The sequence below is a fragment of the Ursus americanus genome, chromosome 27 (genome assembly GCF_024610735.1).
Source record: "Ursus americanus isolate L20-20 chromosome 27, mUrsAme1.1.p, whole genome shotgun sequence".
Taxonomy (NCBI): domain Eukaryota; kingdom Metazoa; phylum Chordata; class Mammalia; order Carnivora; family Ursidae; genus Ursus; species Ursus americanus.
Window position 1 is genome coordinate 32,214,334 of NC_142153.1, and position 14,861 is coordinate 32,229,194.

Consider the following 14,861-nt stretch of genomic DNA (forward strand, 5'->3'; position numbering starts at 1 on the left):
GGCTCTGCGCTGGGCATGGAATCTGCTTAAGATCGTCTCTCTCCCTCTCCCTCTGTCCCACTCACCCCCATTGCACTTGAACATGGGCGCACTCTCTCTCTCACTCTAAAGAAATAAAAAAATATTTTTCAAGGTATTGCAAACTATAAAGTGTTTAGTAGCAGTATAAAAATTTTACTTCTGAAGAAGTTGAGGCTTGTCTTAAAAGTTATCCTTTTAACAAGGCTCTATTAGAATATCTATCAAATGTCAAGGAGAAAAAGAATAAATTTTGACAATACTAATTCTTCATCTTCCTCAGTTTTATATATGGGTATATAAATTTAAGCTATATTTAATTCAAATTTAATTAAAATACTTTAATAAAGTACTTCTGGAGCTTGAGAATTTTGTTGTTGTGCAGTTCCATCAGTGTTCTTAATGATCCAAAAAACTGTGCTTACAATCCTTGAGAAATAGGAATGTCCTTGTAATTATTCATGGTCACCTCCTTCCAGAGTTTCTGTTTTTCTGAGATTAATACTATGAGGTTAGGAACACATTTAATCTTTTTACCTACAAGACATGTTTTTATAGAAAAATCTTGATTTCAAAGTTAATTTAACCTATGTTTTAACTTCTTTCTTCCATTTGCCTCTACTGTAATGAAAGGAAATTTTCCCTAAAAGCATATTTTATATTACTTTTTTTAAAAAAGGTAACATGCCTACAAATAATGTAGTATTAAAAGTTACCTATTTTGTACACCCAAAACTAATATTACACTGTATGTTAACTAACTGGAATTTAAATAAAAACTAAAAAAAAAAAAAAATTACCTATTTAAAATTTAACCTATTATTTTCAGGCTAGTTACCAATTTTGTAGCCTTAATCACAATTGTCACACTTGCCTTGACTGAACAATGATCTTCTTTAATAACAGTCTAATTTTTAAAATATGAAGATTGGTATTATAAACTATAAAGGAAAAAGTGACAATAAATAAAGTTTACAAAAAACAAAGAAGGAATAAAAATAGAAATAAATGTCTTATTTGTTAAACAGAAGTGACAGTGTAATAAAAATTTCAGTATGTATTATTTTGAACATAGAACATAGGTTACCATAGAACAAACCACTCTGGGATTGTATCAGAAGATGAGTTAATATATTTTTCATGCTATATACTTTAGTTACTACTCTTCTCTTTCCCTGACTCTGCCCCCTGACCTCTAGCTTTGGGATTTTCCCTGATAAATAATACAATTTATATATCTTACTTTATCTTAAAATATGGTAATATTTATACTCTGTGGAATGCATCAGGTAGAATACAAAAATATTCCTGGAAATTCAGACACTCTAAAAACACACTAAAAACCTGTATTATAAACGTGAGTTCATTTAAAAAAAAGAAAGAAAAAAGTCCATTAAGAGTTAGTGCAATCAGGGCGCCTGGGTGGCTTGTCGGTTAAGCATCTGCCTTCTGCTCAGGTCATGATCAGGTCAGGAGTCCCAGGATCCAGTCCCTCATTGGGCTCCCTGCTCAGCAGAGAGTTTGCTTCTCCCTCTGCCCCTCCCTCTACTCGTCCTCTGTCTCTCTCTCTCACTCTCTCTCTCTCAAATGAATAAAATCTTTAAAGAAAAAGAGTTAGTGAAATCAAAATAAACGTGTTTTGCCTTTCTTTTGTTCTGTTCTAGTGGGACAAAGCCTTGTCAGTTGCACCCGGAGTGTCTGTGAAATACTGGAAGAAGTTAATGCAGAGGTAAGCAGGGAGTCTGTGTCCAAATACATGTTTTTAAAAGATGTCAAAATGGAAGCATTATATAAATATGGTAGTAGCTTTTGAGATTTTTTGTTGTCTTTAAAAATAACGAAATTTTATGTCTACTAATACAATAAAATTAAATGAATCAGTTACAAATCATTTCTGTGTTCTTATATTTGACCTGCCATCTGAAAAAGAGAATGGAAGGCAGATTTTTCCCATGTCAGTGGAGGAATTGACATATCAGTGAACATGCTTATTGGTTAATATATTGCTATAGAAATATAAATGGTAAGATTTTCTGACGGTTACCAAAAGTTCACAGAATACTTATTCTATAAATAATCTCAGAAATTCTCTCTGGACACTAATCCCTGCCATCTCCTCTCCACGAAAATAAAGGAGGTACTGATGACAAAGAAGACCGTTTCTGAGATACATTTGTCTCTTGGGGCTGCTACAGCAAAGTGCCATGAACGGGTTGGCTTAGAGCAACAGACATTTCTTCTCTCACAGCCCTGGAGTCTAGAAGTCCAATATCAGGTTGCTGGAAGGATTGGTTCTTACTGAAGGCTCTGAGAAAGACTCAGTTCCATGCTTCTCCCCCAGCTTCTGCTGGTTACTGGCAATCCTTGGCGTTTACTGACTCATGGATGCATCACTCCAACACCTGCTTTGTTTTCACAGGGCATTATTCCCTGTGTATCTCTGTGTTCACATTTCCCTCTTTCTTTGGGGACACCAGTCATATTAGATTTAGGGTCTACCCTACACCAGTACAACTTCATCTTAACTGATTACATTGGCTAAGACCATATTTCCAAATAAGGTTACATTTATGGATACCATGGCTTCATACTTCACCATATTTTTGGGCAGACACATTTCAACTCATGACATAAGACTATTTTCTGTTCTATTTATTCAGTGAATATTTATTAATTTATTTATTTTAGAACTCACTTTGTGCCAATCACTGGCCTAAGCCTGTAAAGTACTATTTAATGAGTAATTGCCTTGCTTCTGGCATTAAAAAGTTTTGATTTTTCTTTCATGGGACATGATTTAGAAACAAATTCAACTGTAACTCACATGTACAAATAAAAATCTGTCAGAGGTTAAGCATGAAATGTGAAAGGATTAACAAACATATCTGCCATGGGAAAGTAGACTGTTCCCTAGCACCTGCTTTCCCAATGGGAAGTTCATTGATGGGCTGGCTTCCATCCTCACACTGTAGGCTCCCCATCTTAAGTCCTAAGAATCCCCAATAATTCTAAGTTCCTGTACCCTCACTGCACAATTGTAAATGTTATCCCTCGCACTGAAACCTTAATAAAATCAAGTTAGTAGATGATGTTTATTTCAAAAAACAATTTTGTTTCAACCTCAGCAAAAACTATTTCATTTATTTTGAGATACCAACACCTGATTTTCTCTGCTCCTTAATTCACATGGTGTCCAGAAAATGGTCTTCCCACAACACTTAAGTTCATGTTCTATACATCCAGCCATTCAGAGAGATTGACTGCCAGTATCTCAGCCCTGGTTCCTAGGAAGGGGATATTGTTCCTATAACAAGAAAATCAGGGTCATATGGTTAAAAACATAGTCGTTGGGGAGAACGCCAGCGACCTTATGATTGGGAGACTGTTAACAGTGAGCTGTTCAAAGAAAAACTGTCTGCTACACCTATCCAAAGATTGGCAATTGAAACATAGTTTAATGCAAATGCCAGCATAAGTTAAATAGACCAGATTAGTTTTCAACAAAACTGTAAGAGTTGAATTAATTTGGTTAATCATTGGGAAACTACCTGGGACTTAGGAAAAGAGAAAGAAGGATACAGAGAGACAGAGGCAGACACACGAATACCCTTCATCATCTCCAAAGATCAGGATCCTGTTTTCCCCTCACATATCAGGAACATTATTTTCTTTAACTACCTTGCTTGGGGCACTCATAATAGTCTGTATTTTATTATCAATATTTATACTCTTGTATTGTCTTTTTTAATGATTTTAAGCTACTTATATTGAGAAGCTCTCCTTTCATTGTTGTGCTCACTGAAACATTTAAAATTCTACTGTCTTTAATGAAGCAGACTCCCATGCATTTAGTAATGCAGTTGAAAGTAGATATCCCTTCACACATATCTAGTTTACAACTTACTTTCAGAAAACATATTGCTCATTTTAATAGATAAGCTACATTCACTTTAAGGCCTAAAATGTTCAGTGCACTTAAAAATATGAAAATATGTAGTGTTCTAAGAGAAAGCAAGGGTCTATTGTATTTATTATATCAGAAAACTTTGATTTGTCTTCCATTACTTATTTGATTATAAAATCTGAGGCTTTTAGTAAAGTGAAATGCAAAAGGGCTCTATGAACTCTACCACATATTTTGAATATTTGGATGTTTTAGATATTTCAGATAGTTCAGAAAATCTAGGTCCAACCTAGAACCTCGAAATTAATATATTACAAACTGAGGGCTTCAGAGGGGAGGGGGGGTGGGGGAATGGGATAGACTGGTGATGGGTGGTAAGGAGGGCATGTATTGCATGGTGCACTGGGTGTTATACGCAACTAATGAATCATCGAACTTTACATCAGAAACCAGGGATGTACTGTATGGTGACTAACATAATATAATTAAAAAAAACATTAAAAAAAAAAAGAAATTGTTCTTATTTTATTAGGAGAGCGGATCAACTAATCCAGGAGGATAAGGATGATGTCATTCCATATTGCATCGCCATTGGTGATGTGAAAAAACTAGTCAACTTTTTTATGTCAAGAGGTCAGCTTAGAGAAGCTCTGCTTGTTGCACAGGTACAACTACATAACTACACAAGCTATGTGCCCTGGTGGGTGGGCATGCGGAAGGAAGGCTGTGTTGACTAACCACACGTGCCTTCACATGATCAAGAGTCGTAGCTGCCTTGGCTTCTGCCCACCTCCCAACCATCTCTGTCCACATTGCATTCACACTACCTGATCACACCGAATGTACTTTAGACATTCAAGCATCCCTAAAGTCTGAACTTCTGTATGCTGAAGCATGTCGTATGTGGTTGGGCAGCTTTTTCTAGTAACTGTGTACTTGTTGATACAATGGAGTTCACACTTTTTCTTCCAAATTCTAGGGGCATCTGCAAATTGTATAAATTTCAGGCAAGATTTGAGTAAACAGTTAATCCTTGAACCACACAGATGTTAGGGGTACTGAACCCCCACCCAGTCAGTACTCTATGTTTAACTTTTGATTCTCCCAGAACTTACCTACTGATAGCCTGCTGTTGACCAGAAGCTTTACCGATAACATAGTCAACATATGTTTTGTATATGTATTATATACTGTATTATTACAATAAAATAAGCTAGAGGGAAAAAATGTTATTAAGAAAATCATAAAGAAGAAAAAATACATTTACACTATTGTACTATATTTATTTTTAAAAAAAGTCTGCATGTAAGTGGACCCATGCAGTTTAAACCCATGTTATTCAAGGGTCAACTGTACTTTGATCAAAATAATATTCTGAAATTGGTCAGCTATCAATAATTAGCAAAAAATTAATTAAAAATTTCATTAAATTCCAGGCTGCTTGTGAGGGAAGCATGCAGACCTTACATGTTTCTACACCTAAAGGATCTTCATCTTCTGATGATATCTACAAGGAAGACTTTAATGAGTGAGCATTTTATTCTTTGTGTGGGGTCATATTTTAGTGGTTGGTTTCCCTGCAGGAGGTTTTGGGAACCATGCAGTTCATCTTTCTTTGCGTACAGAGGGTTTGGCTGTGTCACCTCGTTTCTCACTGCAGTTCTGCTCCACCTCGGCCCCTCCCTAGGTGAACAGGGCAACGTCAGACACGGAGATGCACACTACACATGTTTTATGTCTCTTCCAGAGAAGCAAAATGCATTCTAGTAAAGAGATTGCAAATAAAGCACCTTAGTACTTTTAAGTTGATCGAACCTGTTTAGGGTGGAGGGGCAGTGAAAATACAGGTGTGCTGTTTATTAATGTTTCGCTGTAAAGTCAAGGTAGATAATGTCTCAGTGACATTGTTCATAATCCCAAGACCCCAGAATTGGTGTTGGGAATAAAAATTAGGCTTTTGAAGAAGAAATACAGATACATATGTTTTAAAAGAAATGGAAATTAGAATTCTTCAGCCTTTTGACCCGTGTAAAATCTAATAGTCTACTTTCCTATGCCATACCTAATGGCTTCTATTATTGCTCTAGAAAATTTGATATTAAGCTTTTAGGATGCTTATCAAGTAAAAAAGAGTCATAAAATGTTAAGCAAATAATGTGTTGCGACCAATATACTCCTTCCTGGTTCTTTGCTGCTATTCTCTGCCATTTCTAAATTGGAACATACACTACCCATATTTTGTGTCACCACCTAAGTTTTGAAAAGTTACAGTTCAACCTATAACTCTTCTAAGATTGACTGTCCCTACAGCTGAGTTATAAATGATTCAATGTAAGATCGTAAATTTTGAAAGGCTTTTCTTCTGACATTTGTTGGGGAAGGTGAGTTTGTCTGCTAAGTCTACTTTCTTGATTTTCTTTTCACCCAAAAATCAGGCTTTATACTTGAATCATAGATATCAAATTAAGTCTGATTTGATCCTTTAATCAACTTCTTATAAAAGGGCATTAGTCCATTTTATGGTGGAATCCTTGTGTTTATAGAGAATATATACTTTTTTCTTTTCTAGACTCCTGCACAAAGTCAGTGAAGAACTGGCAGAATGGTATTTTCAGGACGGTCGTGCTGTGCTAGCGGCCTGCTGCCAGCTAGCTGTAGATAACACTGAGGTACATTTCACATTGGTATATGTGAATGAAAAGTTCTTAAGATATGTCATGGTGTTTGAGTGGAAAAAATATGGCAACTTCTGTGTGAGATCTGATTGTGCCTGCTTCCACGCCTGAGCTTTCCATGCCTGAGCTGCCACGCCTCCTAAGCACACATAAACTCTATAGACCATGAGATCTTTTTTTTTAATTTATTTATTTTTATCACAAGATACATGTTTGTAACAACCTTACTTTAAGTATGTCATCCTGTGTGAGAAGCAGTAGTGTGGTAAAGGGAAAAAAAGGTCTGGACTGGGACTCAGAATACCTGATCTTTGAAAGCGCTTATTTTTAAGTATACTTTAGTATATTCTTCACAAGTTATGTTTTTAAGGTAGTTTCCATTTGACCCACTAATCTAATAAGAAAACTGTCTGAGGGGCACCTGGGTGGCACAGCGGTTGAGCGTCTGCCTTCGGCTCAGGGCGTGATCCCGGCGTTATGGGATCGAGCCCCACATCAGGCTCCTCCGCTATGAGCCTGCTTCTTCCTCTCCCACTCCCCCTGCTTGTGTTCCCTCTCTCGCTGGCTGTCTCTATCTCTGTCAAATAAATAAATAAAATCTTTAAAAAAAAAAAAAAAGAAAACTGTCTGAAGGTTATAGAGGGGAGGGAGTGAAGTGATGGGGTAACCGGGTGATGGGTATTAAGGAGGGCACATGTGGTGATGAGCACTGGGTGTTATACACAACTAATGAATCATTGAACACTACATCAAAAACTAATGATGTACTGTATGCTGGCTAACTGAACATAATAATAAATAAAAGAAAAAAGGAAAAGGAAAGAAAATGCAGAGTAAAATTTTTGATAGAATTGTAAAAAAAAAAAAGAAAAATGTGAAGTAAGGATGGATTCTATTTTTCATGTATCCTTAGATATTGTATATTTAAGGGATAATTGATAATCATTGCATACTATTGAGAAAGCTTTTAAGAATTTACATTGTTTTGTGATAGACAAATTGAAGGGCATGTTGAGGATATGGCAGAAAGACTGTTATTAATTATAAAAATATTACTAAGGGTTTTAAACTTAAATTCTGACCTTATAAAAATTTCCTGTGTGTCCCTTTATCACGAGCTTTTCCACCTGGAAATTGCATTTATACTTACATAAGTGTTTCATAGGAATATGACATTCAATATTTTATAAGAATGATTGATTATAGGTTAATACTACTTTATCTACTTTATGAGCTTGGCGGGGAATGATGATCCAATCCAGCATCTATGAAACTGAAGAAATTATTTTCTTATTGAGCAAGCTTGCTATGGCATACCTGATTCGCGGAAATGAGCTGGAGTTGGCCGTCTGTGTGGGCACAGTGCTGGGGGGCGCTGCAGCACCTGCGACCCACTATGCCCTGGAGTTGTTGGCAAGAAAATGCATGATGATTCCAACATGGTAAGAATTTCTAAATTCAAAGAATGATTCTATAGTGATGGGATACGTTTTTTTAAATATTGTAAGTTGCATTTGATGTGTGTTGGGAGAATACGGCATCGCCTTTTTTTAAAATAAAAGCAGATTGCGGGAGGAAACTGCTATGACAAGGAAATAATAGTGGGAACCACCTGGTTATATAATGAAATCTTCCATGACCCATTCTGACGCAGGGCAGGTGCACACAAAACATCATGAGAATAAATGCGTGCTTCTTTAGCTAATCAGGACCACACATTTCCACATTTTAAATTCTACATATCTGCATTCATTCTCATCGGATCTTGTGTCTTAGTTTAAGTTTTGGAAAATAAAGTCACTTTTCTAATGAAGAGTAATAACATGGTGTAGCCGGAGACTGGGAACAGGCCATTTCCCCAAACTCAGGCAGCTCACTAAGAAATCAGCCCGGGAAAGTCCGTGTCACAGCAGTTCTCACTCCCGTCTGAAGCACCCTGATCTCAGGGCAGGCAGTCCTTCCTTACGGAGCCACCCCAGGAAAGAGACGATGCTGAGTCAATAGATTTTTGTTGAATAAAGGCGATTTTAGACTTTTATCTTCTCTTTCCCCAAAGTACTTAGAACCTCAGGAAGTTTCTAAGTAAATGTGTTCTCAGGTCTTGCACCTCTTTCCCACCATGCGCCCCATGCACACACGTACCACTCTTACGATGGAGCTAGGCAGACTCCACTGTTGAATTCTATAGATAACAATAATATTCATAATAAGGACAGCTAACTGAGCCTTCTACACTGCGTACCGTGTGCCTAGCACTGTTCTAAGCACTTTACATGTAATAACTCACTAGATACTATGCTGTAGATACTGATTTGCCTCAGGGCTCAGTCAGTGCTAGAGCCAAGATTCGAGGTTACATCAACTGGCTACGAAGTTTGCACTAGCTACTGTCGTAGTTCAGACTGCTGTAACAAAACAGACTGGATGGCTTATAAACAACAGAAATGTATTTCTCACAGTTCTGGGGGCTGAGAAGTCCAAGGTCAGGATGCTGGCAGATGTGGCGTCTGATGAGAGCTGGCTTCCTGGTCTTCCTTGGCCATCTTCTTGCTGTGCTCACTTGTGGAAAGGATGAGCTAGATTTAAGGGCCCTAATTCCATTCATGGGGGCTCAGCGCTCAGGACTTAATCACCTCCCAAAGGCCCCACTTCTAAACACCATTATATTGGGGACTAGATTTCAATATAGGAATTTGGGGGGCAACACAAGCATCCAGTCTATGGCAGCTGTCACACTGTACCACCTCCTTAATCTGTGGCTAAGTCCGCAAAGAAGCAACACTTCCCATTTTCCTCTTCTTTCTGGATCTGGGGGTTTCATAGTGAATCAGGAATCTCAGGGTTTTATATTACCATATCTTAACGCTCATATAAGAGCTCCCTCTCCCAACCCAAATGTAGCGGCACCCCACCGTCAGCCTTAGACTTAAATGTCTTAAATGCCCACCATCCTCAGAGAGCACCCAGTTTTCCCTCTGTCAGGAAGGATAGCAGTCACTTACATGCTTACCGTGACTTGCCTTGGACCCATCCCAAAGCATGAGGTTTAACTCAGATTATTCATTCACAAAGGTGACTGACTCCATGCTAAAAGTCATCATCTAATCTAAATAAAATATTAGTTTTTGGGTTTTTTTTTTTTAGGTGAGGGTAAGAAGTAGCAAAACAGAATTAGAAATTAAATTTAAGTGAGATCTAAAAAAATCTTTCAACTGACTATATGTCTTAGTTGCTTTTAATATAAAACAATTTTCCATTTCCTTGTAACTGCCCCAGGAGGTTTCCTTTATATATCCATAAATACGTGCACCAGAAACTAGGATAAAGTTCAAATTCTGAAATTTGTGGTGCCAATCAGGTTTATTTCCAGGGGCAATCTGTAATCCTCATGGGTATTCATAGAGCTCCAGAAATTTAAGTAAAAATGGATAGCTGCATAATTTCAAGAGAATGTTCATAATTTGTAAACCAAGTGTACTTTGCCTTTTTTACATTTACTGGTAAAAATTTCCTTCGTCTTGGTTCTCGTTGCATATTATCCATGTTATTCATATTTAAAATCATTTTCTTTTTAGCTTTCCATCTGTTGGATACAGGTATTATCTAGTTTTATAAAAACATTTAATTAAAAAGCTCATGTTTTATTTTAGTTTTAGAATATTAACTCTATATTAAGAAATGCTCATTACCTGTTCTTGCTTCATTGTTTTACAGAATGCTAGTTCATTTATAGAATTTATAACATATAAAACCTAACTACAAAGTAATAAGAACAGTTCCTGTAGCCTAGATGCAAAATCAGTCCCAATTTTATACTTAAAACTTGTGTAATAAAAAAACTGCGACTTTCTACAGTACAAAATGAGAGTTAACTAAGCAAGTGAAAAGGCCGTTCTGTAGCAAAATTTAAGATTTTAGATTATTTGGTAGGTCCGTATCATTATAAATATATACATTTTCCCCATTTGGTGTACTAAATTTTCAATAAATGATAAATTACACTAAAGAGTGAATAAAATTAGCTAGCATTGCTGTAAATTTCAGTGTATCAGGACATTATACTACAGTGAGAAAGTCAGGCTTTTGTCTGTAGTTCATAGAAGTTTGAATAGAAGTTTAGCACAGCTCTTTTATGCACTGTAAAAGCAAATGGTAATTTCTATATTCTCATGGACATAATTGAATACTGCTATTAAATGTTGGTATCAGAAAATATAGTCATTTAAACCTTTTAGCAAGAACAGATGAATTACCCTAATTTGAGATTTGTAAAAACACTCTAAAGATTTACCTGCTCCATGATAATGGAATATTTGACACAAACAATTTGTCTCTATTCCTGTTCTATGTCCATGATACTCTTGATTAAACATCTTTTAATGTCTTTAAAATAATTTGTTCATATAAATGACCAACGTACATTTTACTGAAGGCTTCACAAAGAAGGTGAAGGAGGATTTTACTCTCAGAAGTCTGCCCGTCAGAAATTCACATGTGGAGTATTATCTATTCTTAAGTTATGCTCGATATGTCATATATCAGTTTCTTGAAAATGGAATAATAACATCTCGAACCATTAAAAGTTAGTGTCTTCTCAGTTATGATGTATGCAACCAAAAACTCTTTACCTAGTGATTTTTAAAAAGTAGTATACAAAATATTTTTAATGTAAAGCTGTTAAGTCCATACAAAACTTTACTAAAATACCTAATTTTAAGTGTTTTATTCCATTTATTGAATCTTTAAAAAGTAAATCAGAAAATTGCATTTCTTTTTTTTTTTTTTTTTAAGATTTTATTTATTTATTTGACAGAGAGAGAGCCAGTGAGAGAGCAAACACAAGCAGGGGGAGTGGGAGAGGAAGAAGCAGGCTCCCAGCAGAGCAGGGAGCCCAACGTGGGGCTCAATCCCAGGACCCTGGGATCATGCCCTGAGCTGAAGGCAGAAGCTTAACGACTGAGCCACCCAGGCGCCCCAGAAAATTGCATTTCTGTCTCTGATTTCCACCTAAAGTTTAGGAGAGGTGCAGAATACCCAAAATTCTAAACTTCAAACATCTAAGTATTCTGTTGGTTTTGATGAACTGGCTTATCCAGCCGAGGTTTGCTAGCATAACTAAAGCTGATGAGAATTAGCTTTCACAAAGTGTGCTTTATAATTCACTCCAAAGAACATATCTTTTACTACTTAGTTTGGTTAGACAATTATTCTGTAATAACAAAATTAATTGTAAATATATAAAGATTCATTTAGATTTTTAAAAAATTATAGAAATTTCATAATCCAGTTATCCTTCATGCTCTTCAGTTTCTGTCATCTACCTTTAGAAGACTTTCATAATTAGGTAAGGAATTAGTACTGTTTATATAAGTAGAAAATCGAGGGAGGTGGTAAGGTTTTCTTCCTTTGAAATAGCTCTAAATGTTATTTTTAGATTTTTTTTTCCCTTAACTGAAGTTTCCCCTTTTGTTATGTGCATAGGAATCTGGCAGCCGATCTTCTCCTGATGACTCCTGATAATGAACTACAGTTAGTTAAACTCTGTGCTTTCTACCCAGGGTGTACTGAAGAGATAAATGAGCTTCACGAGAAGGTACGCGAAGGATATTACATACTCCAGTTTGGAATGCAGTGCTATGATGTAACTAATTTTAGGTTCGGGCACATAGAGATTCAGGCAGAGAAACAAACATATCCCTTTATAACCCTTTTATAAATATAACAGAAATGATAACAATATGTGACATTTGCTGAGCTTCTACTGTATGCTTGGAACAGTTCTAGATTTTCACATGGATTTGTGTTTTACCCAACTCTCATGAAACCCTGAAAAGCAGGGGATATTGTTCCATTTTACAAAGAAAGTGAGCTCAGAAAAGGTAAGGAACTGCCCTTAGTTAAAGGTGGAGTGTGAATTTCAGCTTCAGCATGTCTGCCTCTCATCCCAAGCCCTTCCCACTCTGCCGCTCTGTACCGTAAGGAACATTATGCTAACTTTTTAAAAATAGGCAATTTAGGATCCTTAAAAGTATAATGAAATTCACATGCATTACTCTAAAGTGCTTTAAAGAATTACTCCTTTGTAGAATATAGGAATTTATGTACCAAGATTATATATAAAAACAACCAAAATATTCAATAATCGGAAGATTGTTTATGTAAATTGGAGTACATTTCTGTATTTCAGTGCTTTTACTCCATTAAAAAGATCATGAAGTTCTATTTTTATGACATCGGTAGATGACTATAAAACAGTTATATAAAAAGCAGAATATGAAATATGCACACGCATGTGATTTTCATTTTGAAAATAACTGTGTACATATTTATGTTATTTATAGCATATTTAAGGAGATATGTACAGTTATTTTAAGAAAAATGTAAGACATAATAAAACATTTTCTTATCTTTAACTCCAAAAATAACAATGTTTTGTTTCACTTTTATGACTTTGAATTTGTCCTCCAGGGCTGAGTGGCCTTATTCATTCAACAATGGATACTTACTAAGTATTATGATAGCACAAATAGACCAGAAGTGTGTGTGTGTGTGTGTGTGTGTGTGTGTATGAGCGAACATATGTGTGAGTGTGTGAGCAGGTATGTGTGAGTGAGTGTGAGTGTGAGTGACTTGAGTGTGTGATAATAGGGAAAATACCTGTGAAAGGATAAGTGTGCACAGTGACCAGTGGGTTGTGAGATTTTGGGTGATCGAACTTCATTATACACTTTGTATTCTGTGAATTATTTTTTAAATGAGCTGCACTTACTTTTACAAACATGACAAATAAGAGCTACTTCCATGCTGAAATTAAAATAGGGAAGGAAGTAGGAACTTTACACTTGCTGCATAGTGCCTTTTTTTTTAAGTTTTATTTATTGATATGAGAAAGAGCGAGAGAGCAGGAGCAGGGGGAAGAGGAGGGGAAGGGGGGGAGGCCAGAGAGAGGGAGAAGACACCCCACTGAGTGCATAGCCCTAAACCAGGTTCAATCCCAGGACCCTGAGATCAGGACCTGAGCCGAAGTCCAACATCTAACCCACTGAGCACCCAGGCGCCCTGCCTAGTGCTTCAAGTGTAACCCACATATCTTCTGAGGTGAGAACAGCAGGTGCTAATATTGGGGCTTAGAGAGGCAAAATATTTGTCTGTGTTTACACACTGGTAATGACATGGGTAAGATGGCATTCACATAGTCTTTTCATCACATATTCTAAAAGGATGGAATCAGGCTTTCTGGTCAGACTTCATTAATAACTCTTTAGAAAGACTAGTCAGCATGTGTAAAGGTGTTACTACCTTTGGACAATTTCACAAGTAATGCTAAAAATTATATCTTCAAATATTATGTTAATTTATATAACTTTGGGAATTTTACAGGAATGATAATCTTACTCTTCTTACATTTTATTTGAGAATAAAATTTCAATAGAAACCATTTTTTTATTCCGTTTACTCTTTGAGCATGTATCAAAGTGAAGAAACTTTATCTATCCAGGCATAGTACCTAGCACATAGTAGTTACTCAGTAAATAACTGGCATTTAGTAAATGAAGATGGGGAAACAATATGAAATGTTATAGGTATGAAAGCTCCTTTAGTTTGTTGTAATTTTTTTAAGAGAGATTGAGGAATCTAAAATGTTCAGTTTACCAAATTTTTATCTATTTTTTATGCTTTTATTTAACTTCCATGTTGTTACCATACAGTGTAATATTAGTTTCAGGTGTACAATGTAGACATTCATCACTTCCATACAACACCCGGTGCTCCTCACAGCAAGGGCGCTCCTTAGTCCCCATCACCTGTTTCACCCACCCCCCACCCACTTTAAATCACAGAAGTTATGAAACTCTTGAATAAATGCATTAATACATAGATCAGATAAACCATCTTAGTAACTTGAGGGGACATAAAGGGGAAAAGTACGAAGGGAAGAGAGTGACGATCTCAAAGGCGAACGGAGGGATGACCTTCTATGATTGAACGGCGGCGCGTAGTCACAACCCAGAATCCCGTCTGCTGTGGGAGCCCCTTCTCACAGTTGCCCAAGACCCGCGAGACAAAGCGTTAAGCTATTTATAGGTGTTGCTTAGAAACAAACGAGCAAACTTTTCACACTCCACTTCAAACATCATGAGCACATCAGATTTGGATATAAAAGATAACTTAATTCCTGCCTACACTGTGGAAGCAGAACTTACCTGAGGGAGGAACAGACTCTCCATTTCAACAGGAAAAAAAATTGTTTGAAAAAAATGGGG

General features: G+C 36.4%; 1 protein-coding gene across 1 annotated transcript in view; it reads left to right on the top strand.

The window, feature by feature from the left end:
• The window catches only part of WDR17 (WD repeat domain 17), a 108,843-nt gene that overhangs the window by 84,385 nt on the left and 9,597 nt on the right, over positions 1-14,861 (top strand). The window contains exons 18-23 of the mRNA XM_045813442.2: positions 1,683-1,747; positions 4,455-4,587; positions 5,359-5,450; positions 6,492-6,591; positions 7,900-8,039; positions 12,079-12,190. Of these exons, the coding sequence (XP_045669398.2) occupies positions 1,683-1,747; positions 4,455-4,587; positions 5,359-5,450; positions 6,492-6,591; positions 7,900-8,039; positions 12,079-12,190 (642 nt within the window). The remainder of the gene's footprint in view (positions 1-1,682; positions 1,748-4,454; positions 4,588-5,358; positions 5,451-6,491; positions 6,592-7,899; positions 8,040-12,078; positions 12,191-14,861) is intronic.